Source organism: Onychomys torridus, chromosome 1, assembly GCF_903995425.1.
Source record: "Onychomys torridus chromosome 1, mOncTor1.1, whole genome shotgun sequence".
In the NCBI taxonomy this organism is placed as follows: Eukaryota; Metazoa; Chordata; class Mammalia; order Rodentia; family Cricetidae; genus Onychomys; species Onychomys torridus.
The window spans coordinates 176,224,002-176,248,320 of record NC_050443.1 but is presented as its reverse complement, the minus strand read 5'-3'; the positions used below and the strand labels follow the sequence as shown (position 1 = coordinate 176,248,320).

Genomic DNA, 24,319 nt, shown 5'->3' with positions numbered 1-24,319 from the left:
CAGATGAGCACAGGCATACATACATTCCTGCACTGCGCGTGCAGATGAGCACAGGCATACATACATTCCTGCACTGCGCGTGCAGATGAGCACAGGCATACATACATTCCTGCACTGCGCGTGCAGATGAGCACAGGCATACATACATTCCTGCACTGTGTATGCAGATGAGCACAGGCATACATACATTCCTGCACTGTGTGTGCAGATGAGCACAGGCATACATACATTCCTGCACTGCGCGTGCAGATGAGCACAGGCATACATACATTCCTGCACTGTGTATGCAGATGAGCACAGGCATACATACATTCCTGCACTGTGCATGCCGATGAGCACAGGCATACATACATTCCTGCACTGTGTATGCAGATGAGCACAGGCATACATACATTCCTGCACTGCGCGTGCAGATGAGCACAGGCATACATACATTCCTGCACTGTGTATGCAGATGAGCACAGGCATACATACATTCCTGCACTGTGTATGCAGATGAGCACAGGCATACATACATTCCTGCACTGTGTATGCAGATGAGCACAGGCATACATACATTCCTGCACTGTGCATGCAGATGAGCACAGGCATACATACATTCCTGCACTGTGCATACAGATGAGCACAGGCATACATACATTCCTGCACTGTGCATGCCGATGAGCACAGGCATACATACATTCCTGCACTGCGCGTGCAGATGAGCACAGGCATACATACATTCCTGCACTGTGTATGCAGATGAGCACAGGCATACATACATTCCTGCACTGTGTATGCAGATGAGCACAGGCATACATACATTCCTGCACTGTGTATGCAGATGAGCACAGGCATACATACATTCCTGCACTGCGCGTGCAGATGAGCACAGGCATACATACATTCCTGCACTGTGTATGCAGATGAGCACAGGCATACATACATTCCTGCACTGTGTATGCAGATGAGCACAGGCATACATACATTCCTGCACTGCGCGTGCAGATGAGCACAGGCATACATACATTCCTGCACTGTGTATGCAGATGAGCACAGGCATACATACATTCCTGCACTGCGCGTGCAGATGAGCACAGGCATACATACATTCCTGCACTGCGCGTGCCGATGAGCACAGGCATACATACATTCCTGCACTGTGTATGCAGATGAGCACAGGCATACATACATTCCTGCACTGTGTATGCAGATGAGCACAGGCATACATACATTCCTGCACTGTGTATGCAGATGAGCACAGGCATACATACATTCCTGCACTGCGCGTGCAGATGAGCACAGGCATACATACATTCCTGCACTGCGCGTGCAGATGAGCACAGGCATACATACATTCCTGCACTGTGTATGCAGATGAGCACAGGCATACATACATTCCTGCACTGCGCGTGCAGATGAGCACAGGCATACATACATTCCTGCACTGTGTATGCAGATGAGCACAGGCATACATACATTCCTGCACTGCGCGTGCAGATGAGCACAGGCATACATACATTCCTGCACTGTGTATGCAGATGAGCACAGGCATACATACATTCCTGCACTGCGCGTGCAGATGAGCACAGGCATACATACATTCCTGCACTGCGCGTGCAGATGAGCACAGGCATACATACATTCCTGCACTGCGCGTGCAGATGAGCACAGGCATACATACATTCCTGCACTGCGCGTGCAGATGAGCACAGGCATACATACATTCCTGCACTGCGCGTGCAGATGAGCACAGGCATACATACATTCCTGCACTGCGCGTGCAGATGAGCACAGGCATACATACATTCCTGCACTGCGCGTGCAGATGAGCACAGGCATACATACATTCCTGCACTGCGCGTGCAGATGAGCACAGGCATACATACATTCCTGCACTGCGCGTGCAGATGAGCACAGGCATACATACATTCCTGCACTGCGCGTGCAGATGAGCTCAGGCATACATACATTCCTGCACTGCGCGTGCAGATGAGCACAGGCATACATACATTCCTGCACTGCGCGTGCAGATGAGCACAGGCATACATACATTCCTGCACTGCGCGTGCAGATGAGCACAGGCATACATACATTCCTGCACTGCGCGTGCAGATGAGCACAGGCATACATACATTCCTGCACTGCGCGTGCAGATGAGCACAGGCATACATACATTCCTGCACTGTGTATGCAGATGAGCACAGGCATACATACATTCCTGCACTGTGCATGCCGATGAGCACAGGCATACATACATTCCTGCACTGTGTATGCAGATGAGCACAGGCATACATACATTCCTGCACTGCGCGTGCAGATGAGCACAGGCATACATACATTCCTGCACTGCGCGTGCAGATGAGCACAGGCATACATACATTCCTGCACTGTGTATGCAGATGAGCACAGGCATACATACATTCCTGCACTGCACGTGCAGATGAGCACAGGCATACATACATTCCTGCACTGTGTATGCAGATGAGCACAGGCATACATACATTCCTGCACTGCACGTGCAGATGAGCACAGGCATACATACATTCCTGCACTGCGCGTGCAGATGAGCACAGGCATACATACATTCCTGCACTGTGTATGCAGATGAGCACAGGCATACATACATTCCTGCACTGTGTATGCAGATGAGCACAGGCATACATACATTCCTGCACTGTGTATGCAGATGAGCACAGGCATACATACATTCCTGCACTGCGCGTGCAGATGAGCACAGGCATACATACATTCCTGCACTGCGCGTGCAGATGAGCACAGGCATACATACATTCCTGCACTGTGTATGCAGATGAGCACAGGCATACATACATTCCTGCACTGTGCATACAGATGAGCACAGGCATACATACATTCCTGCACTGTGTATGCAGATGAGCACAGGCATACATACATTCCTGCACTGCGCGTGCAGATGAGCACAGGCGTACATTCCTGCATTTTCATACATTTATGATTGTGTATGCAGATGAGCACATGAACAGCTCTCCACAATCTTAAAGCACCTTCAGGAACAGAAGGAAACTTACTTTTCAGGGTGTAAAAAGTGAGGTTTGGAGATGTGTGTTGAACGTCCAAAGCTGAGAGGTCTCCAGGGATAGCTGAGGCTGATACCCCGTGTTTTCCCTAACCTTACATGCTTCACCCTAACAGGACCTTCATTAACTCTCTCCTCTAGGTAACTGACCAACTACATATAATAGTAGCAATTTTTTAACTGGTGTTTTAAATTTCCACCTGTATGTCATCATGTAATAATAAGGGGCAGGCTTGAGAATTACCCAGCATGCACAGCTGAGGTGGGAAGTGAGTAGGACTAAACCCTTCAAGGCAGCAGTTCTAAGTCCAGCTAGCTTCACCAGGTGTGGTGACGCACGCCTTTAATCCCAGCACTCAGGGAAGCAGAGGCAGGAGGATCTCTGTGGGTTCAGAGGGAGTTCTGGGCCAGCCTAGACTACACAATGAGACCCTGTTTCAAAAAGAGGGAGGGGGAAGAGAGAGAGAGAGAGAGAGAGAGAGAGAGAGAGAGAGAGAGAGAAAGAGGAAGCAGCAGCAAGCAGGCAGTGAGCGTTAGTGTTATCATGGCACCATCCCATAATACTTACTTGAAAACTATCCTCTTGATGTTTGCTTTCACTTCCTGTCGTGTAGAAAAGGAGTCCAAGGGGAATTCCAGATGAGGAGTGGAACCGAACTGCAAGGCCCCCACTCGGACCTGTAGGAGGGGACAGGGCCAGAGGCCCCAGGGACTTCAGTCAAATCATTATCATTCCAGAGAAGACAGATCCATGTGTCTCCTGTGCGGGATCTCTGGACAGCCTCCCTTGAACCATGGTTCTACAGACCAGCTGGAGAATCTGGAAGGACTTGGTCAGACACATCTGTGTCCTGCTATGGCAGTTCACTATCTGCTACCCATCTAGCAGCTATCCCGGCCAAGCTGCAAGCAGCTTTAGGCATCTGCTGAATGCTTCCTGGCTTGGGTGCTGCTGTGTGCAAACTCATGCATTATCTCAGTTGATCCACAGGGGCCCAGTTAATGCCTCATGACTGAAGACCACAGTAACATATACAGATGACACTGTGCAAGGCTCACTTGGACTAGCAAGCAAAGGCAGCCTGGGCCACTGGATTTCCAGTATCTGGACTTCTCTAAAGCCCTGTCATACCACTTGCCTCCTCAGGAACAGACACAGACTGGCAGCAAAATGCTTTCAAATCTAGCCAAAGTTTCCAGAGGCCACTGCCTAACCTAACCATAGCCATCAACCCCCTGATGACCTGCTCCTGCCAAGTCTCTAGACCAGAGAGTCAGAGGGGGACAATTGGCTCCCAAAATGGGGACACACAGTAGTGAAGAGGCAAGGGAGTGTGAGAGGTGGAGAATGAACAGAGTCTGCTTCCTAAACAAGGCCATAGGAGAAAACTGGACACGTGTGTCTCACAAGACAGAAGCTGGGGCACTGAGCATCTGGAGTCATGAGCACTGTAACATCTGTATTTCCTCTTCAGGGCCCAAACAGCTCCTAATCCTAAACTCACCAAATCCCGGAGTTGCCACATTCTCAGTCAAGAGTCTCTGAACTAAGGTCAACTGTGGCCAAGATTTCAAATGAGCAAAGACACTTCTTGAGTCCCCAATGCAGGCCCTCAGCAGGCCCAGTACTTGGGAGACAACGACTTAATGCCCTTGGTTCACCTAGCTGGCCTCCCACAGTCAGGAAGCTATTGGCAGCTAAAAGCAGAAAGACATTAGGTCTTGGGTGGCCATGAGAGGGGATGGCACAGGGAATCAGTGGAAGAACCTGAAAAGTCTAGCATCAGGAAGCCTGCTGCAGTTTCTTGGAACATAACAAGGAATCAACATCTCAAACTGGTGGAGAAGACTGTCTGCTCAGCACATGGCACCTCGGCAGCTCTAAAGACACCCCACCCCACCACCAACACAAGGAGTGCAAATGCATGCAAGCTGCAAGGCTGTGTCTTACCCAGGAACATTCTAGAAGAACTCTTGGGAGAAGACCCTTGTTTGCTAGGAACTAAAATCCAGTCTTGAATTTTTAAATGCTGTAAAGTCTGATAAATCCCAGTGCTTGGAATAAACTTCTGGGTAAAACAGACTTTCACATAGTCAGAGGTAAAGACAAAACAGAAAGGAATCATGGCTCATGGAGGCAAGGGTTAGTTTCCTCATGTGCAAAAGAACAACAGATCAGCAGCAAACTGGCCAAAGACATGAACAAAGATCAGAGAAGGGAAAAACAAATGGTTCTTTCATGGCAGGACATTTGGCCTTAGGAAAACAATACTGTTTTCCTATCAGCTCAGTAAAAAACAACAACAACAACAACAAACAAGGACAACGAAAACCAGATGCAGTGTCTGCAAAGGGAATCGTTCTCCGCCACTGTGGGTAGGAATGCAAACTGGTACCAGACTTATGGAGGGCAACACTAACAGCTAAGAATGCCTATGGCTGCTGGAGATTATCTTGGAGATATTCTTCTACACAAGTGAAAGGAGGCATTTACGAGATCACAGTGTATTTGTGACAGCAACAGTCCATCAATGGAGCTGGCTAATTAGTCCTGGCACATCCTCATGATGGCTAGTTATCGGCAATACCTATACATCCACATAGAGAGAGATGATGAGATTGCCCAGATAATATGCTATAAAAAGACAAGAGACAGAGAGTAGTGTGTAGACTACGCTAACTTTTATAGACAAGGAGAAAATGGAACCGTGTCTTCATGTGCCCGTGCCTGCACCAAGTGGGTCTGCAATGCTGCTCAGAACAGGTCGGAAGATGTAGGGGTCCAACAGATAGTGGGGTCTGGTGATCAGAGCAGGTGGTGTGGTCTGTGAGTGGGGAGTGTGTGGGTGCAGATTTTCTTCCACTGTCCTCCTTCTACTCACCATGGGAAGGAGTTTATTTGGTTGAAGGAGTGGGAGGGATTCTCTGGAGACCAGCAGCTGGAGCCACTTGCTTGGATTAAGCAGGAAGAACTCAGCTTCAAATCAAAGCACACAGGAAATAGGATAGCTAAGGCATTTCATTTAATTGGTGGTTTGGCTGCCTTTTATCTTCAGTTTACTGTACACAGAAGCAAACCACCCAGGTCTCTGTGTGCACCCCAGTCACAGGGCCATTAAAGCAGGAAGTGAGTGTCTGAGTTTGTGTTAAGAGGAAGACTTCAAACACTTCAACTCTACCTGAACAACAGGCCATCCACAAAGCTACTTGGAAACATCCCTAAAACTAAAGGAATCAAAATAAATGGCAAACCAAATACCGTGAACAGAAAGGACAGAAACCCTGAATCCACACAAGCACCTCCCAGCAATGCCTTTCTGCAGAGTGCCTGTCACTGGCTCACCCAGGCAGACACCATTTTCTGTTCCTCAAGGCTTTTGTGCATGTGCTTGTGTCTTTGCATCTGAGAGAGCATGAAGAAGCCAGAGGCCAACCTTGGGTGGTGTCTCTCCGTGTTTTGAAACGGGGTCTCTAACTGGGGCCTGGGGACTAGTCAGGTTAGAGTGGCTACACACTTGTCACCTCCTCAGTACTGGGTTGACAATTGTGTAGCACCATGTCTGGCTTTTATGTGGGTGTGGGGAATACTCAAGTCCTCATGCTTGTGGAGCAAGCCCTTCTTCTACCTGTTCTTCTGTCCGAGCTCCCTCCCTCAGCCCCTGCTTCTCAGGCCTGCTGAGACAAAGTCTTTCCTAGGTTAAACCCACTTTGATCTCCCCAAGCATCCAGGATGGAGCCATTCTGCATTCCTTCACAGAGTGGGTCACTCCTGTACGCAAGCTCCCAGGTCCCTCACTACCTGGCTCTGTTACAGGCCCTGCCCGAGGATTCCATTCCGCATTTCTACACTATGGTTTGAACCCGAAGTACGCAGTTCAGGTTCCCGTTTTGAGCACTCTGTCCTCAGTGTGTTATTTTGAAGGTTCTGGCAGGTGGGAGTGGGTCATACAGGCAGGCCTGGTTTCAGCTGCTTTTTCTTCTCCCTGGTCTGTACCATGTGCCAGAGATGCAGCCACCTTCATGGCCCAGCTTCACCACCATGATGGGCTAAAGTCTCCCCAAATCCATGGGCACAATAAACCTTTTCCTTCCTTTTGGTCACCATGACACAAAAATAATCTACATGCACAAAGATGCTTAAATCCTGAGCTGTAGAGATATGCTCCTGGCAGCATCAGCCCAAGGTCTGTTGGCCTGTTTTCTTTCTGTGTTCTACCCCATTCCACGCCCCCATCCCCTCCACTACCACAGACTGCCACACTGCTGGCTATCAATTGGCTGTGGATGATAGGAGATGGCATTTTTGTGTCATTACACCATTCTAACCCAGAGGCTGCCCACAGGGACAGACAGATGGACAATCTGGGCAAATCCTGGACTAAGAGTCCAGCACCCCAGTTCTTCTACATGTAACCAAGTCTGAGCATGCTCTATGACCCTCAGCCATCATTTAATGTCTCTGAGCCTGTTTCCCTTTCTGCAGAGCATGGGATAAAGAATGTACATATCAGCCGGGCAGTGGTGGTGCACGCCTTTAATCCCAGCACTCGGGAGGCAGAGGCAGGCGGATCTCTATGAGTTTGAGGCCAGCCTGCTCTACAGAGTGAGTTCCAGGAAAGGAACAAAGCTACACAGAGAAACCCTGTCTCGAAAAAACTACAAAAACAAAAAAAACAAAAAACAAAAACAAAAACAAAAAAAACCTAAAAAAAAAAAAAAAAAAGAATGTACATATCAAGCCAGCTGGTGGTAGTGCACACCTTTAATCCCAGCACTTGGGAGGCAGAGGTAGGCCTATCTCTGAGTTTGAGGCCAGCCTGGTCCAAGGAGCAAGTTCCAGAACAGCCAGGACTACACAGAGAAGAAACCCTGTCTTGAAAAACCAAGAGAAAAAAATGAAAAAAAAGAAAAAGAAAGGAATGTACAGGTCAGGACCAGTGAGCTGGCTCAGGGGTAAAGGTGCTTGTCATGGAGTATGATGACCTGAGTGTGATCCTCAGGAACCACAAGGTAGAAGAAAATTAACTCCAGTAGCTGTCTTCTGACCCCACATTGGTGTGTACACACACCTACATACAGTAAATGTAAAAAAAAAAAAATTAAAGAATACGCATGTCATATTTCTCTTCTCTCCCAACTTGCCACCCTCAGTGTCTCTAGGACACTCATTCAGGACACGTTATGCTAATGCAGGGTCACTGGCCTTATGCCACTTCCTCCAGGAGTAACTGGTGGGGGTGGGGATCATTTTTAAAGTAGGGCCTTGTCTGGAGGAAGGTGGAAACCCAGCAGGTCTCTCCTCTGGCCACATTAGGTAGCCGATACTACTTTGATACCACGTTCAGAACCTCTGGGCTGCTCCTGTGTAAATGACATCTCTAGTGTCAGAGACCCTGACTGCTGTACTTGCAAATGACACCCCATCTCCAGACAGCCTGGCCCCCATTACAAGCCTTGCTTGTTCCCAAAGCCTTTGCAGGATTAAGCCAGGAATGTTGCCTTGGAAAACCACTTCCTTTCTTCCCATGTGACTAGTCTCTAATTCAAATAATTATGGGCTTTCCAAACTAATCTACCCTTCTTTTTATTTCATTTTTGGGTGGGTTTACATAGTTGAAAATTCAGAAAGTGTATATATTAGCTCCAGTCTGTCTTTCTAGCCTTGAATCCTACATCATTTGTAATTAAGGATGAACAAGAAACTTGTGAGTTCTTACCTGTCCCCTACCAATGCACGCTCAGATTGCCTGAAATCTTGTTTTTGTTTGTTTTTTGAGACAGGGTTTCTCTGTGTAGCTTTGGAGCCTTTCCTGGATCTCACTCTGTAGCCCAGGCTGGCCTCAAACTCACAGAGATCCCCCTATCTCTGCCTTCCGAGTGCTGGAATTAAAGGTGTGTGCCACTACTGCCTGGAGCCTGAATTCTTTTATGGTGACAAGTAACACTGTAATCAATAACTGCATGGGTGGGAGTACTTAGGCATGGACTATCAGGTTGGAGGGCCCAAGCCCCTGTCACAGAAGTGGAAGCGTTGGACATTCCTATGCTTCTGGAGCATGGGGATTCCTTTAATAAAGGTTTGCCCATGGAGCATGTCACCAAGTCGCCAGTTGCTTCCGTTTAGCTGCAGAGTGAAAACAGGTACAGTGTTGGAGATCTGCTACTGAGTCAGGGAAGCTGGGCAACTCTGCACACAGCCAAGGGCCGTTTGTGTCTCTCTGAGGGTTGTGTTCATTATTCATTGTGCTGTTGGGTTGTTCAAAATTGTTCCTTTTAGAAGCAAGCGTCACAGTGACCCCACTCTGTATTTGTGGCACTGGAAGCCAGGAAGGACAAGGCATGAAGGTGCTCTCTGGACTTGATCAGACAGGAGCAGATCTTTCCAAGTGACAAGAGAGGATAAGGCTGTGCCTCACACTAAGATTCTAGTCTGCTCAGTGTGTATTCCCTCTTCTGAGGAGCCAGGGATGAAATTTTAATTGTTGAGAGGGAAGACTTCATTGCCTTAAACCCAGCTCAACAACAGACCACCCACAGAGCATCCACAAAGACTTAATTAAACCATTTTAAACTCCAGTCTCTCTAGAGTTGGAAGCTGGATCCATGTTCTTCCCTCTCTAGCCCCAAACCTGTATGAGGCCCTCTTCTCCAGTGCTGAGACTGGGCCCGGGATTATCACGTGGCTTAAGTCATTTGGTGCCCCCTATGAGCTCTGCCTGATCCACGAGGATCTAAGGGGTGCAATCTCAAAGCCTTTCCCCGACCTGTGAAGGAACCAGCTGGAAGGACAATACAGAACAACTTTGCTGTGTGCTGCAAAGAAACTAAGCAAGCAAAGCTGAGGAAGGAGAAGGGGTCACTTAACTGCCTTGGCTGATCCCCAAGTTCCCAGCATCAATCCTGCCACATTTCCATTTGCCCCTTAGACCTCTACATCCCACAGACAATTGATTCTTTCTTCTGCTTCAAGCTGAGTTTTGGTCACTTGAAACCAAAGACACTAGACAAGACGCATTTGCACTCACCCTCTCCGGGCTGATGTCCAGAGCATCACAGACAGTGATGGCAAAGTGCTTGGATCTCTCGAAACCGCCTTTCCCAATGCTGTGAGAGCCATCGAATAGAAACAGGATGTCAACTGCCGCTGAGCACCACATCACTGGAGACAGGAGCAGAGGGGGGAAATTATACTAGATACTTCCATGTTATAGACAGGTAAGGGCCTGCTTGCGAGCACTTCTTCAGCTGTATGACAGGAGTCCTGTGAAGAGGGTCTTCTGGATGATCATGGGCCCAGCCTTGAGAGTCATGATCTTAGCTGGGTACTCTGACATGTGAGACTGAGTGACCCAAGAGTTCAAGTAACTGAAGTGACCTTGCCTTTCTTTCTTCGACCTCAGCACAGCTTGAGTTACGTCTTAGTCAAGGTTTCACTGCTGTAAAAAACCACCAGAACCAAAAGCAACATGGGGATGAATGGGCTTTTTTGACTTGTACCTCCATATCACAGTTTATCATGGAAGGCAGTCAGGGCAGGAACTCAAGCAGGGCAGGAGCTGGACACAGGAGCTGATGCAGAGGCCAGGAAGGGGTGCTGCTTACTGGCTTGCTCAGCCTGTTTTCTTATATAACCCAGGACCACCAGCCCAAGGGTGGCAACACCTCCAATGGGCTGGGTGGGCCCTCTCAAATTACTAATTATGAAAACGCCCTACAGGCTTGCCTCTAGCCCGATCTTAGGGAGGCATCTTCTCAGCTGAGCCCCTCCTCTACCCAGATGACTCCAGCTTGTGTTGAGCTGACATGGAACTAGCCAGCACAGATGTATCTGATGTGTCCACTTACCTAACCCTTCAGCTCCCCAACTATTTTATTCCTTTGAATGTCTTCTTGAGACTTCCTATACCATACAATTCACCATTTAAGGCCCATAGTTAACGTTTTTAGTGCATGCACTGATGCCTCCCACCAACCATCATCACACTTGATGGAGGAACTTTTTCTACCACCTAGCAGGGCAGTCTATACTTTTAGCTGTCATCTAGATCTCAATTCTACTCCTAAAGAGTACTTTTGTGTGTGTGATATGTGTGTATGTGTGTATACATGTGTGTGCATGCAGGTGTGCATACCTGTGCATGTCTGTGCAGTACAGAGCTGATAACCTGTATGTTCTTCTATTGCATTCAATTTTACTTGTTGACACAGTGTCTCTCACTGAATTTGGAGCTCATGGGTTGACCAGTGAGCCTGTCATCACTACCCAGTGCTGGGATCACAGCACCCTGCCACATCCAGCTTCCTATGTGGGCACTGAGGATCCAAATAAGCACTTAACCCACTGAGCCACCCCTCAGCCTGAGATTTGTGTTTTCACTCCCACTGGACAGATGAGGGAAGCAGAAACTTCCCAGTAACAAAGTACCAGGAAGTAGTGGAGCTGGAAATGAAACCCTAAGTCCCCCACCCCTGCCCCCAACTAGGAGGGTGGAAGGGAGGAGGAGCCAGGCAGGGCCTCCTACTTGGCTTCAGCAGGTAGAAGGAGAAATACAGCAGGAAATATGGGTGGCTTGGTAGATAGCAGTCACGTGACAGAAAACCCCGAGACAAGCTAAGAAAATCAGCAACAAAGGGAGCTGCTGTGACAGCTCAGAGGTAAAGTCACTTATCACCAGGCTTGCTGACTAAGGTCGATCCCCAGGACCCACGAGGTAGAAAGAGAACCAGTTCCTCCAAGTGTCCACTGAGTGCCACATGCACGTCACACCAGTGCATTCGTGCACCTAAGTGTGCACACACAAAATAAATAAATAAATGAAATGAAAATTTAACTTAAAATTCAATAGCAAAGGGGTTGCTTTTGTTGTTGCTGCTTGTAATTATTACTATTTTAACCAAGGAAAGTCACTCAGTAGGAGTTATAAAAATGTCTGAATGTGGAAATGACTGGCCACCTCAGTAGAGGAAGCCAGGATGGCAGTGAAAACTCTCAGGAGGAGCATGGCTGGGTCCACCGCACAGAGGTCTGAACAACCATTTCTGGAGTAGTAGGTAAACTGAACTTACATTTGCTGGCCACTGCAATCTTCCCAATGGTCTCCCTGCTCACATGGACTTCCTGAAGAGAGATGGATGGGGACACTGGGAGAGAAAACAGCAGAAAGCAGTCATGACATGGAAGAATGGGAGATATCATTGTCTCTACATCATATGACCTAAACGAACAAAGCAGAGGGTAGATGTGGAGAAGTCCAACTGTCCTCTCTCAAAAATCACCAGAGAGCTGTGGCTGTGGCTGACAGGGCTGGGGTGTGGCTCAGTGGTAGCACATGTGACCATACATGTTTAGCACTCAGTTCCTACCCCCAAGCCCCAAGCATCCTGGATACTTGGATACATGTATAGATAGCATTTAAAAACCTCCCCACTTCTATGAAGTAACTTTGTTATTTATATTTGAGTAGCTTGTGGGAGAAATCTTTTATCATTGTCTGTTTTTAACAACAGATGGCTATGGAAAGACTATGAGTCTGAGGATTTCTGTCCATGATCATAACTGTGTCCCCTCTGGGTACAGCTCTTGGCTGAGTATCCAGGCACCTTCTTGCAAGGTTATCAATCTATTGCTGGGTAAAAAAGATATCACTGCCACAAAGCTTAAAATTAGTAGAAGAGACAAATTCACAGAAAAGAACCAGGGCAAGCGTTCAAAAGGGGTTCCTGAATGTTCATCCATGCAAACTTATATGGCTAAATTTGGATTTTAAATATAATTGAGAAAGGATTCAATTGGGAATCTTCCTCACAATGGTGATACTATAAATAAATAAAAAGCTTTCTAGAAAACACCTGGGCCACACGAATTAGGCATCATGAAAATCCTTTGACCCTGTGGTATTGTAACTGAAAATAAATCAGGGGGAAAACAGTTGTCCTGAGAGGGAAATGTGGGCTAAGGCTCTCCTTCAATGTTCTTTGTGCCAGAGAAGGGCCAAAGAGAGATGACAAACAGACAGAAACAGTGAAAAATGTTGATATATTTACAATCCAGTTATTATGACTGTAGAGAGCCGCGTGTAGCCGCACCCTAAAGATGGCTCTGGCTTCTACCCTCTGCCTTCCCGATGGCAAACACTCCTTATGGTAAACAGCTCCTTATTTGGCTATGGCTGGATTCGTGTGTTGCTGGCATATGCGTGAACCTGTGGACAGTGCCCACGTGGCTGCTTGGGGTTGGCAGCCCAGCCCTACTTAGGTGCTGGGAGAGGCTTGCCCCAGCGAGAGAGACACAATGTAACTAATCAAAGGTCTGAATAAACTGTGATGAGAAGGATCCAGGTGTCGCGTCTTCCTTGCTGGTCGAGGCGGGCGCGACATATGACCAAGAGCCAAAATGTTTGAGAGGAGCATGTTCACTGTTAAGTTTTTTATGCTTTTTCACACTCAGTGGAATTATAACAGATTAGGAGAAGTTAGGGATAATTTATAAAGACTCTGGGGCTGAGGGTGTAGCCAAGTGATAGAAAGCTTGTGTGGCAGCCACAAGGCTGTGGGGTCAATTTCTGGTACCCCAAATTTAAAGAAAATTAAGGAATGAACTCTGGAGGTGGGATAACACACTAAAGGATCTTGGGACTGTCTTAGGATGACTTAACCTGAAAGCAGTGAGGAGGACACCCAGGGAACTCTTCTGAAAACCAGCTCTCTCTGCAGTGTCAGAGCTTGGGTATCTAGTTGAAGAGTGTGTATGGAGCAGCTGGACCAGTGGCAGCATGGACAGAGGGAAGGAGCCAGGGAGGCAGAGCCTGGAGCAAGTGAACACAAAGGCAGATGAACCGTGACAGGGAGGAGCTGCTGAGACAGGGCAGAGGGAAGGAGCCGGGTGGGAAAGAGGAGTCCCATGGTGCAGCAGCCCGGAGCCACAGGGTTTGCAACTGCCAGGAAACTGACCACAGACAGACAGACAGACACTCAAACAGCACAGTGGGCTTGGGAACGACGACACCAACACCGGTGTCACTGGTCAGCCTGTTCACTCTGCACCGGCCAGGCTGGGTCCCTCTACTTTCCTGGCTGCTCTCTATACACTGGGCTCCAGTGAACACCGCTCTGGTCTCTGTTTTGTCGCCTCCTCTACATTTCAGCAAACAGTCCCTGCTTCCCATCACTAAACTGACCCAGCACTGAGCTCCATAGTCCCAAGCTATGGGGAACTGAGTCTAGGACACTGCACTGGAGACCATTAAGGGCTGTCAACTCATGCAGACTGCTGTGGCTTATCCCATCATCCCCTGGGACTTCAGCTCCCTGGAAATTCCCGAGCGTAGGAACGTGCCCCATCTTCCATGCTCACAGAGCTCTACTCTCCACCTGAACTCCAGACACTAAAGTTCCCTGAAATAAATCTATGAGTTATTGACAAAGAGCCCATTAGCTAAAGACTCTTCATAACCACATAACAAACACAGAAGTACTCGGCACTTTTAAAGACTTTGCAGGAACCCCAAACCCACCTCCCCAAGACAGGAACGGGTGAGATCCATGACCAGTGCCCACCTGTTAAGCACGCCACTCTGCCGCTCTGCATCACGTGATGAAGACTCAGAGCAAGTAGCAGGATTTGGGTGAGCCTATCTTCAGTCTGAGTGGCACTCTCGGTGCCTTCTGCAAACCATGTTGTGATGCCACAGAATAAGAATAGGGTGATTTGCTATAGCCGCTTTTAACCAAGTCAGCAGCCTCTTCTAAAAACCTCCTGCTAAGGTCCCAGAACTTGACTCTCCTGGTGGATGGGTGGTGCTAACACATAGACAATACTGAGAGCCACAGAAGAAATCACTCGCTCACTCACTCACAGAGTCCAGGCTTAGACAGAGGGCTCCTCCACAGTCCTGTCTCCTGAGAGGACCCACAGTGATGGAGCTAGGTCAGGAGTCAGGAGGCCTGGCTGTCACTTCCAGCCATACCACCAATATCTGTGTCCCCTTGGTCAGTGACATGGCCTCTCCCATGGAATGCTGGACAGGTCAAGCATGTGAAAGGTGGGACAGGGTCTCAGGAGGGAAGCACCATCACAAGACAGAGCAGAACTGAGGCCGGGGAAGCTGACCAGAAACCTTGTTCAGGCCTTGCTCCTCAAGAAGGCTCAGTATACACCAGCCCCTAGGCCATGAAAACAAGTGAGACAGAATGCCTCCCTGGCTTGGAGATGGGACGGAGTGGGTTGAGCAGCCTGTATCTTTAGCCTTGTTTGTGGGAGACAGGAAGGAGGTGACTGAAGTCGACTCTAGGCAGCAAATGTCTGCTCTCTGAAATGCAGGCTCGGGAGGACCACGGTCTTAGAGGCTGCAGTCGCACACTTCAGCTTTGCAGAAGAGCACCCAGGATGGCCTTGCACAAGTGAACCGTCAGTGCGCTTGTTCCGGGGTGATTATCTGCAGACACACGAGGTTCTCCCCACTATGTCAGTTCATCCCTCAGAGAGGCTGGAACTCAGGGGCAACTCGGGAAGCTAAGGAAGGACTCTCTGGTCTGTCAGTCTACTTCCGGAGCACGAGGTCCTCTCTGAGGCATAGAGGTTATCCAGTGATGAGGATGCCAGCAGCTACAGAGGCCTTCCCTGTGGAAGCCATGCACTGTCCAAGTCACAGAAGTAAACTCTGTGTCAGGTACTACAGTGCACAGCAGGCTCTGGGTGAACTGACACAGTCTGGGAGCCCAGAGGAGCTGTGCAGGGTAAGAGATGGATAGGAGTTTACTCGGGTGACAGTGACAGACAGGATGGGGTGGAGATGTGATCTGGGCAGAGTGGCCACCAGGAATCAGAACTTCTGTGAAAAGGAGAAAGTAAGGATGCAGAAGGAGGAGGCTTGCCACAGAGGACTCACAAAGTAGAAAGTCACTTAGAAGCCCTTGGTGGGACCAGATGTGATCGGATTTGTACATGAGAAGGCTGCTGTTGGAGAATGGCATGGAAGGGCCAGGTGGACCCAAGCAGATCACCAGGAGGCAACTGTAGAAGTCCAAGCTGAAGATGATGGGGTCCAGGCTAGGGAGGCTGCCACGCAGTGGAGATGTAGATTTAACTGACTACAAAAAGCTAAAATCAGGGCTGGGAGGCAGCTCTGTGGGTGAGGTGCTTGCTGTTCAGGCATGAGCACCTGAGTTCGGATCCCCGGCCCCCACATACAAGCTGGGAGCAGTGGTGTGTGTCTGTAACTCCGGCACTGGTGGTGGACACGGGACAACCCCAGGGGCTCACTGGGCAGCCCGCCCAGGTGAAAGGGTGAGCTGTGGGTGCAGCGGAAGGCCTCAATAACGGAACTGGAGAGTGACAGGAAGACACCAGGCATCGACCCCTGGCTTCGGCATTTGCTCGCAGGCAAGCATACCCCTTCTCCTCTCCACACGCACAAGTATCTTTTCCAAAAATGAAGTTAAAGTCAGTGGAATAGAAACAAATCAAACCCTCAAAATTCACAGCCCACCACAAAACACCTTACCCGTGGAGAAGAGGAGAATGCAGACAGCTGGCAGAGGCAGAAACGGAGGCATGCTGTCAGACCTAGAGGGCCAGGAACAGAAGGATATCAGCCCTGAGTTCTGTGACCGGCTCCAGAATGTCTCTACGGAAGCACCCAGGAACAGGGGACTGGAGGCCTCAGTGTGATCACCACAGCCTGGAGAAGGCAAGTGTCCCCAAACCATGAATGCTTTCCCCAAACACTCTACCCTTAAACAGCCGTCTGATGTATTTCCAGATATCATTCCTGCCTCAAACCCAGTCAAGGTCTCCACAGCTTTCGGGAGAGATTTTCTGTCTAGAGTCCCCATTCTCTGCCCTGCAGGGTCCCAACAGGCCATGTGATCCTTTTTAAAGTGATTCCTCCTTCAGTTCTCCAGAAGTGAGCAAGGTGGTGACTGGAATTGAACACTCTTATTTTCTGAGTTCTCTAGCAGGTCAGGAAACCTCTCTGCAGTTACTGAGACTGCGTGCAGAGAAAAGCTGCATGTCCTTGTTCCTCTTCTGTTGCTATGACGAAACACCATGACCAAGAGCAACCTGAGAGAAGCCAGCAGGAATCTAGAGGCAGGAACTGACACAGGGACCAAGATGCTTCCTGGCTTGCTCAGCTTCCTTTTTTATATAATTCAGGAAGGACCACCTGCCTAGGGATGGTACCACCCAGAGTGGGCTAGACTCTCCTACATCAATCATTAATCAAGAAGGTGCCCCCACGTACTTGCTCACAGGCCAACCTGATGGAGACATGTTCTCAGTTGGGGATCCCTCTTCCCAGACGACTCTAGCTGTCAAACAAACAAACACCCCACCACCACCACCATCACACACTCAGTGTTACCAGAACAGAGGTACCAGGAGAGTCCCAGGTACCATCAAGGGGGAAAGGCAGCTGTTGGCCAGCTGAGAGGGCCTCACATGATTCCAGATCCTGGGTCTGCCAGCACGACAGTGTGGGACTTTCTCTCAGCATGTATTTCCCCTTATGCCCTACACTGGATGTGGACTGGCCCCCAGTGCCAGTGGGGGAATGGGGCAGGTGGAGGAGGCAGTGGGATGGAGGCAATGTGGGACTCAGGAGAAACTTCCCACGCTGTCCTATTCCTTAGCTTCAACATGGTTTTCTGGGTTTGCAGCGTCTGATCCCGAGCATGAGCAGAAGCCAGGGGTGCAAGCCCATGCAGGATGTAATGATGTTTCTGGAAACACATTCCCAGCTTGCTGGGAGGTTATGGGAGGTTCCTGCTTACTGGGGCACCAGGAAACACAGGGCCCTCATTCTACAGCACAGGACTAACCTAAGCAACTTCACTGTGCCCTACTAATGTGCCTCTGCTTGCCCAGCTGGGCGTTTTCAGTATCCTACCTTTCTGCTCATTAAGACAAAATTTATGTTGGCACTCTGCAAATGGGAACTGCATGGAAAACAGTTTCCCTGCAAATGGTGGTCACATGGCATCTCTCTCACCTGTCCCCTCTTATCATACAGCCCATACAAAAACTATCCTGTGATCTGATTGTCTTGATTGCCAGGTGCCACTAGGGATGGTGTCTCGGTCTCTGGAGAAGCCCCAGCACTGAACTGCCCGGTCCATAGAAGGGAAGTCACATGCTTGGGTCACAGAGTACCTTAGGGCCATCTGCCGAGGGCTGGAGGGAACTTAAAGGGTATCTCTGTGTTCATATGCTCACGGACATTCCTTAGACTAAGAGAATGGGAAGGCTTGCTTTTGCCAGACCAGTGAGCTGTCCTCCGGCATTCTGCAAAGTCCCATCAGCACCCAGACTCTTCCCTCCCAATCATCACAAATATTCGGCTTATTCTCATCTCAGTACATATCAAAACATTCTTAAAATAGTAGCTAAACAGTCAAACCACAGCTCTATGTCAATGGGATCTATCCGTATTGCCCTGGCTGCCCTTGAACTCTTGGGCTCAAGTGTGCCTCAGCCTCTTGAGCAGCTGTGACTGCAGGGGTATACCATGTATAGCTTAGAGAAGTTTTAAGTGAGGATGAGCTCTGCAGTAAAAATCAACAACCACTATTACCCAGGAAACCATCACAGGCTGCCATCAGGCTCCACATATTTGGGTCTTCTCTCCTAACCCTCCTAGCCAGCCAGTGAGGGTCTATCATCCCCATCACAGATGCCACATTACAGGACTGGTCAATGAATTAGAGTCCATTCTAGCCTCCCAGTGAGCTGCTCAACCCACCAGCTTCGGGATTCTGGGGAAGACTCTAAGAGGATGTTGAGCAAGGAGGAGCTCCTGGGCAGCAGGCCCAACAGGGCCACTGGGGCAGAAATCTGGGATCCAGACAAAAGCTATGAACTATGGGGTGGAACAGAGGAAGAGAATCCTAATTACACACTTGACACCCTGAATCCATTCCTTTGGCAGTTTGTACCAGCTGGTACCTGCCTTCAATTCAATAGTACTGGAGCACATGGTGAGATTTCCAGGGCCTTGTGCATTCCTGTTGACGATCTGCAAGCCAGAGGCAGGAGCTGACCGTGGGTGCAGATCCACCTTGCCAAGCCTTTTTCATTACAGAACGGCTCACTGTCTCCTCCTGTTCCATTACCTATGCTGGCCACATGCGTTATTCCTGGCTTCCAGGCAGCTCACAGATAGACTCAGAGGCTGCACCCCATCATCCCATCTGATTGCTACACCTTTGCAGCACCTGCCCCAGGTGAGTGAAATCTGTTGCTAAATCATTCCATTGTACACACACTAAGAATTGCATTTCTCAGACACAGCAAGGAACAAAAGCCAAAGCAAGGCTGCTTTTTAAAGACCATCGCTGAGGGCAGCTTTGCAGGCGGTGCCCATCTTTCTCCATCATCAGATATGAAGAGTGCAGGAAAAGGAAGAGCACTTCTACCTCGTTAGAAAATAAAACTTCTTCACAAATATCACAGTGTTCCCTGTAAGCCTTCCCCAATCTGCAGGAAGGAAACCTGAGTTCTTTCTAACAGCCAATGCCGGAACCGGGAGACTGAAATCAGAGGCCGGCTCCAGGGTGCGCAGGAAGCCCTTGCTGTTTTTTGTTTCTAACAATCATCTTCCTTGTCTTTCACATAAAATATCTTTCTCAGGCCCAGAGACCCAAGACAAGAGGACAGCTTTTTTTTTTTTTTTCCTAGTATGATATGCTAGAGAGAGCTCCTCCTGCCCTCCCTTCCCCTCCCCCCTCCCTGCTAACCCCTCTGTCTGTCTGTTTTAGACAGGGTATTGCTATGTTCTTAAGCTGGGCAGGAACTGCTAAACTCAAACAATCCTCCTGCTTCAGCCTCCCGGGCAGCTGGGACCACAAACATGTATCACCATGCCCGGCTAGGGAAAACATTCTAAGGCTTCCTAGGAAAGGTTGTGCCCTCCTTAAAGAGAGCCCGCAAACCTTCAGAAGCCAGGAGTCTCACAGGCAGCGACCAGCAGGACAGGATGAACAATGGTGGTGTCACCATGGAGTCCCTGGAAGACTGGACATATCACAGAGGCTCCCATTCTCTCCACATCTGCTAAGATGTTTGTAGATCAGAGCTCGAGGCTCACTTGGCCATTCTACATCGTTCAGGACTCATGCTCTGTAGAGCTGTAAAGCCAGGGGAACATGGAGGTGGGGGACGACACACAGGCTATTATGTCTGGAGACTGGATTCCAGTCCAGCTCTGCTTCCGGCAGGTAGGGCTTGGCAAGCACCAACCCCATCTCAGTTTTTACATCTGTAGAATGGTTAGGACCTTGCTGTTATAACAGTGAGACAACATGAGAAAAACCTTGTTGAGAGGAAGTTCACTTTCTACCTGATGTTAAGAGATCCTGACACTCAACTCACCAATTTAACTCAACAATATTCAGTCCTATAGGGTTCACGTGAGCACATCCATTTCCACAGAGGAGGAAACAGCCTGGGAGAAGGTAGAACCTAAGGTCACAGAACTAGCAAACTGCATACCTAGGGTCAGCCCAGGTCCATCCGGCCATGTCAGTACAGGTACAATATCTAGGTGGAGTAGAATAATAAGCCCACAAGAGACCTGAGCATGAGCTGTTCTGGTAAATTCTTTCACTTCTGCCTCTCAGCTCGCTTCTCTCTATAACAGAGGTGACACTATCCACCTCTTCACCTGAGAAGGTTGGCAGGATGCCACAGAACCCTGGTTCAAAGGCCCCTCAGACGAAGGCTACCCTTCCTAATTACAGATGAGAGGGGCCCCGGTAAAGAGCAGCAACTACTAACACAGATGCGCAGACCGCAACTGTAACTTACAGTCAGGCGGGAGGACGGGGAGGGAAAGCAGGAGGTGAAAAAGGTCTCATCTAGGCTGGACTGAAGAAGAGAAGGCAAACTGAGGCACAGACTTCAGTTATTCGAGGAGCAGGGTCCCAGGTGCCAGACATCCAAATGCAGACATGGCAAATCCTCTATATGTCCCTTTGGTGGCCTTGTGCGGATGACACAATGGGCATTCTAAAACAGTCTCACTGGGGGAAAATGTTTTTGATTGGCAGTTCTATCACAGTCCTGTTGCAGAACACTGGCTTTCCACACATGCCCTCTTCGTCAATAGCTGTGATTTCCTACAACACACCCTCAAGATCGAGCCTGTTGGTGCTCTCCATAGGTGGGTCACGGGTCACCACACCTTCACTTGGGCTCTCAGCCTGTCCCTCCCGCAGCTTCCTGCCTGTTGTGTGTAATTCCACTCCAGATATGAGTGACTCCATCTACCCTGCTACTCGAGTCCGATAGACTCCTTGGTCTGCCTGGACTTTGGAGGAATCAGGCTTTGGTATGTCGCCGTTGCACTATCTGGGATGAGTCGACTTTTTTTATCACTCCCCAGGAACAGCTCATATAGCACCTCCCGATTATAGGGTTTTTTTTTAAATTTTTGTTTTTTTAAATTTACCATGGTGCACAGTGCACAAGTTTGTAGCCCACTGTTCCGAAGTCCTTCATTCTCTTGTTGTCACTCCCACTAACACGAAGACAGGAAACGTCATTTGTCCAAAAGGAATTATTAAGCACCTGCCCTGGCCCAGGGCTTCCAGGTGTTAGACGACGAAAATACTTTGTAACTGTAGGGGACACACACCGTAAGGGTACAGTTAACAAAGGCATTTTCTTTTTAACCAGGCACCCAGCCCCAGCGTCATCACTGCCCACCAATTATGGCCTTCTCATGTATGGTGGTATTGTGTTCCCCAAAATATTGTGCACCCTAATAAATTTATCTGGGGCCAGAGAACAGAACAGCCACTAGACAGACATAGAGGCCAGAAAATGGTGGCACTCACACCTTTAGTCCTAGCATTCCAGAGGCAGAAATCCCTCTGGATCTCTGAGTTCAAAGCCACATTAGAAACAGCCAGGCATGGTGACTCATGTCTTTAATCCCAAGAAGTGAACCTTTAATCCCAGGGAGTGATGGCAGAAAGAGGAAGATATTTAAGGCGTGAAGACCAGGAACTAGCAGCATTTGGCTGGTTAATCTTTTAGGGTTTGAGCAGCACACTTCAGCTGAGATTCATTCTGGATGAGGACTCAGAGGCTTCCAGTCTGAGGAAACAGGATCAGCTGAGGAATCGGCGAGGTGAGGAAGCTGTGGCTTGATCTGCTTCTCTGATCTTCCAGCATTCACCCCAATAACTAGCCTCAGGCTTGATTTTATTAATAAGACTTTTTAAGATTCCTGCTACACTCATGAAGTTCCTTTAAAAAGCCAGGAGTGGAGACCTCAGTGGGAAAGGATAAACCATGAAGATACCTAAAAACATCAATAATTACCATGGGGCTTGGGGAGGGAGGGATGGATAGGCAAAGCGTGGGCAGTTTTTTAGGCAATAGTGAACATTTGTCCAAATATCTAGAATGTACTACAGCGAGTCCTGAGCGAGGGAGTCTGGAGGCTCCGCTGTGGTGGGGAATGGTAGTAACAGGGCAGGCTGGGAGGTGGAGAGGCAGGAAGCATACCAAAGTCTGTACCTCTGCTCAGTTTGCCGGAAACCTAAAGACGAGCCATCACGTTTTCCATATGTCCAGCCATAGAAACATGGACCGCTGCTTGGCTTGTTCCACAGCCTGCTGAAGGCAGGGTTGGGGTGGAGCAGCTTGGCCTTAAGCTCTGGCTGGTAGACCCAAACCAGATTTGATGAGAAATACTTCCTTGATGGATTTTCAGGCATTCTGGGATGACGAGGAATCCCTCGTGTCCCTGGGATTTGCCTGAGAACCAAGTCTGGGAAGTTCTACATCCCCAGAAGGTGGCTTTCAGCTAATGTCTACAAAGAAGGAGCAGGGCCTGAGGAGCTGGGTGACATGAGGAGTTGAGTCTGGCTGTCCCACCTCCTGGCTGTTGCCAACAGCAGTCTCCTCTTTGACCTGTCCTATTTTTTTTCTCAATAAGGACATTTCTGAGCAAAACAGACCTTGAGGTTTTGGGACTGAATCTATAAGCATCCAGAGAAGTCTCAGGTTTATTTAATCAAGGGAGCTTATAGTAGAAGTCACACCACTGATAATTACTCACTCTCCATAGCGGGGTCCCCCTAAGAAGTCTAGGCTAAAGTAGGCAATGCTGTGAGCAAAGGCAGCGAGGTGCCATTGTCTCTTTTCCTCTATTTAGTGCCCAGATTTTTAAACTTCAGGTTTTCAATGTGCCGAAACCCTCCCACTTTGTCTCAGTAGGCCACCGAGGGCCTGGTCCAGGGCAGGCTGGAGAAGGGGCAGGGGCAGAGCTGAGCCATCTGTTTGCTGCAGGGAGCTGGAAGGTGGACAAGTCCCCCGCATGTGCATTCTGCGAAAAGCCTTCCTAACCCTTGCCCTTTCTCTGAGGGCAGTGAACCTCCCTGAGTTCTTCCTGCAGCTGTTTCTTTGGGAGGACGAGGTTGCCTGGTTTGGAAAAGCTCCAGGAAATGCTGTAGCATGCGTGCTTATAGAGGGGCCACACGTTCCCAAAGCTTTTATTCAAACTACAGCCCGTTCCACGGCCGCCAGGGAAGGGGTCCCCGCGACGGCTCCAGGCAACTCGGGTTTTTCCACCCACAGCACCCGCGAGCCAGCACCCCTTACCTGGTGCGGCGCGGGGTACGCTCTCCAGGATGGCGACCTTCCCGGCAGGCCGCTCAGGTGCGCGCAGACAAAGCGAACAAAGCCGGCAGCGCTCGGCTCTGCGCGGCAGGTAGGGGCTCCACTCTCAGGGTGCGCCCCGTCCGCCCCACCCCGCCCCGCCCCGCCTGCTTGGAGGCGTGGGGCTCCCATCAGCGGAGCGTACAGCTGTTCTGCCAGCGGCGCTGGCTGGGTTCAGGCCAGGGGGTCGCTGCAGCCACGTGGGACACCTGGGGCTTTCCCTGCTGAGGCGGGGCTAGCTGCCTCGGAGCAGCCGGTGGGCATCCCTGGCATCCGGCGAAGGCGTAACCGCTGCTCTCGGGAACCGCTCCCGCCTCGTAGTTCGCTCTAACCAGCGACCCGCAACCACAGCACCGTAAACACAGTAAACACATCCATAAGACCGTGGTCACAGCGCGCGCTGGCTACGCCGCAGGTTTTATCGATCCCACTCCTAAGGAAATGTTGACTTTGGCATCGTTTCTATTTGTCATGGCTTCTGTCTTTTGCCAACCTGCCTGTTAGTTATTGCAGTTGGGTAATTGTCAGACTGTTTGACCAGCATTGACTTAGAAGGTGCCTGGTATTTAATTCAAATGTCACAGAATAAAACGATGTGCCTTCTGGCGGGTACTCTG

General features: G+C 49.4%; 1 protein-coding gene across 1 annotated transcript in view; it reads right to left on the bottom strand.

Annotated features, from left to right (window-relative positions):
* The window catches only part of Vwa2 (von Willebrand factor A domain containing 2), a 46,222-nt gene extending 22,458 nt beyond the window's left edge, over positions 1–23,764 (bottom strand). The window contains exons 1-5 of the mRNA XM_036167602.1: positions 23,646–23,764; positions 16,540–16,601; positions 12,104–12,178; positions 10,063–10,196; positions 3,606–3,715 (exon numbers count right to left, since the gene is read on the bottom strand). Coding sequence (XP_036023495.1) covers positions 3,606–3,715; positions 10,063–10,196; positions 12,104–12,178; positions 16,540–16,591 — 371 coding nt within the window. The 5' untranslated portion in view covers positions 16,592–16,601; positions 23,646–23,764. The remainder of the gene's footprint in view (positions 1–3,605; positions 3,716–10,062; positions 10,197–12,103; positions 12,179–16,539; positions 16,602–23,645) is intronic.
* Between the last annotated feature and the right edge of the window lie 555 nt (positions 23,765–24,319).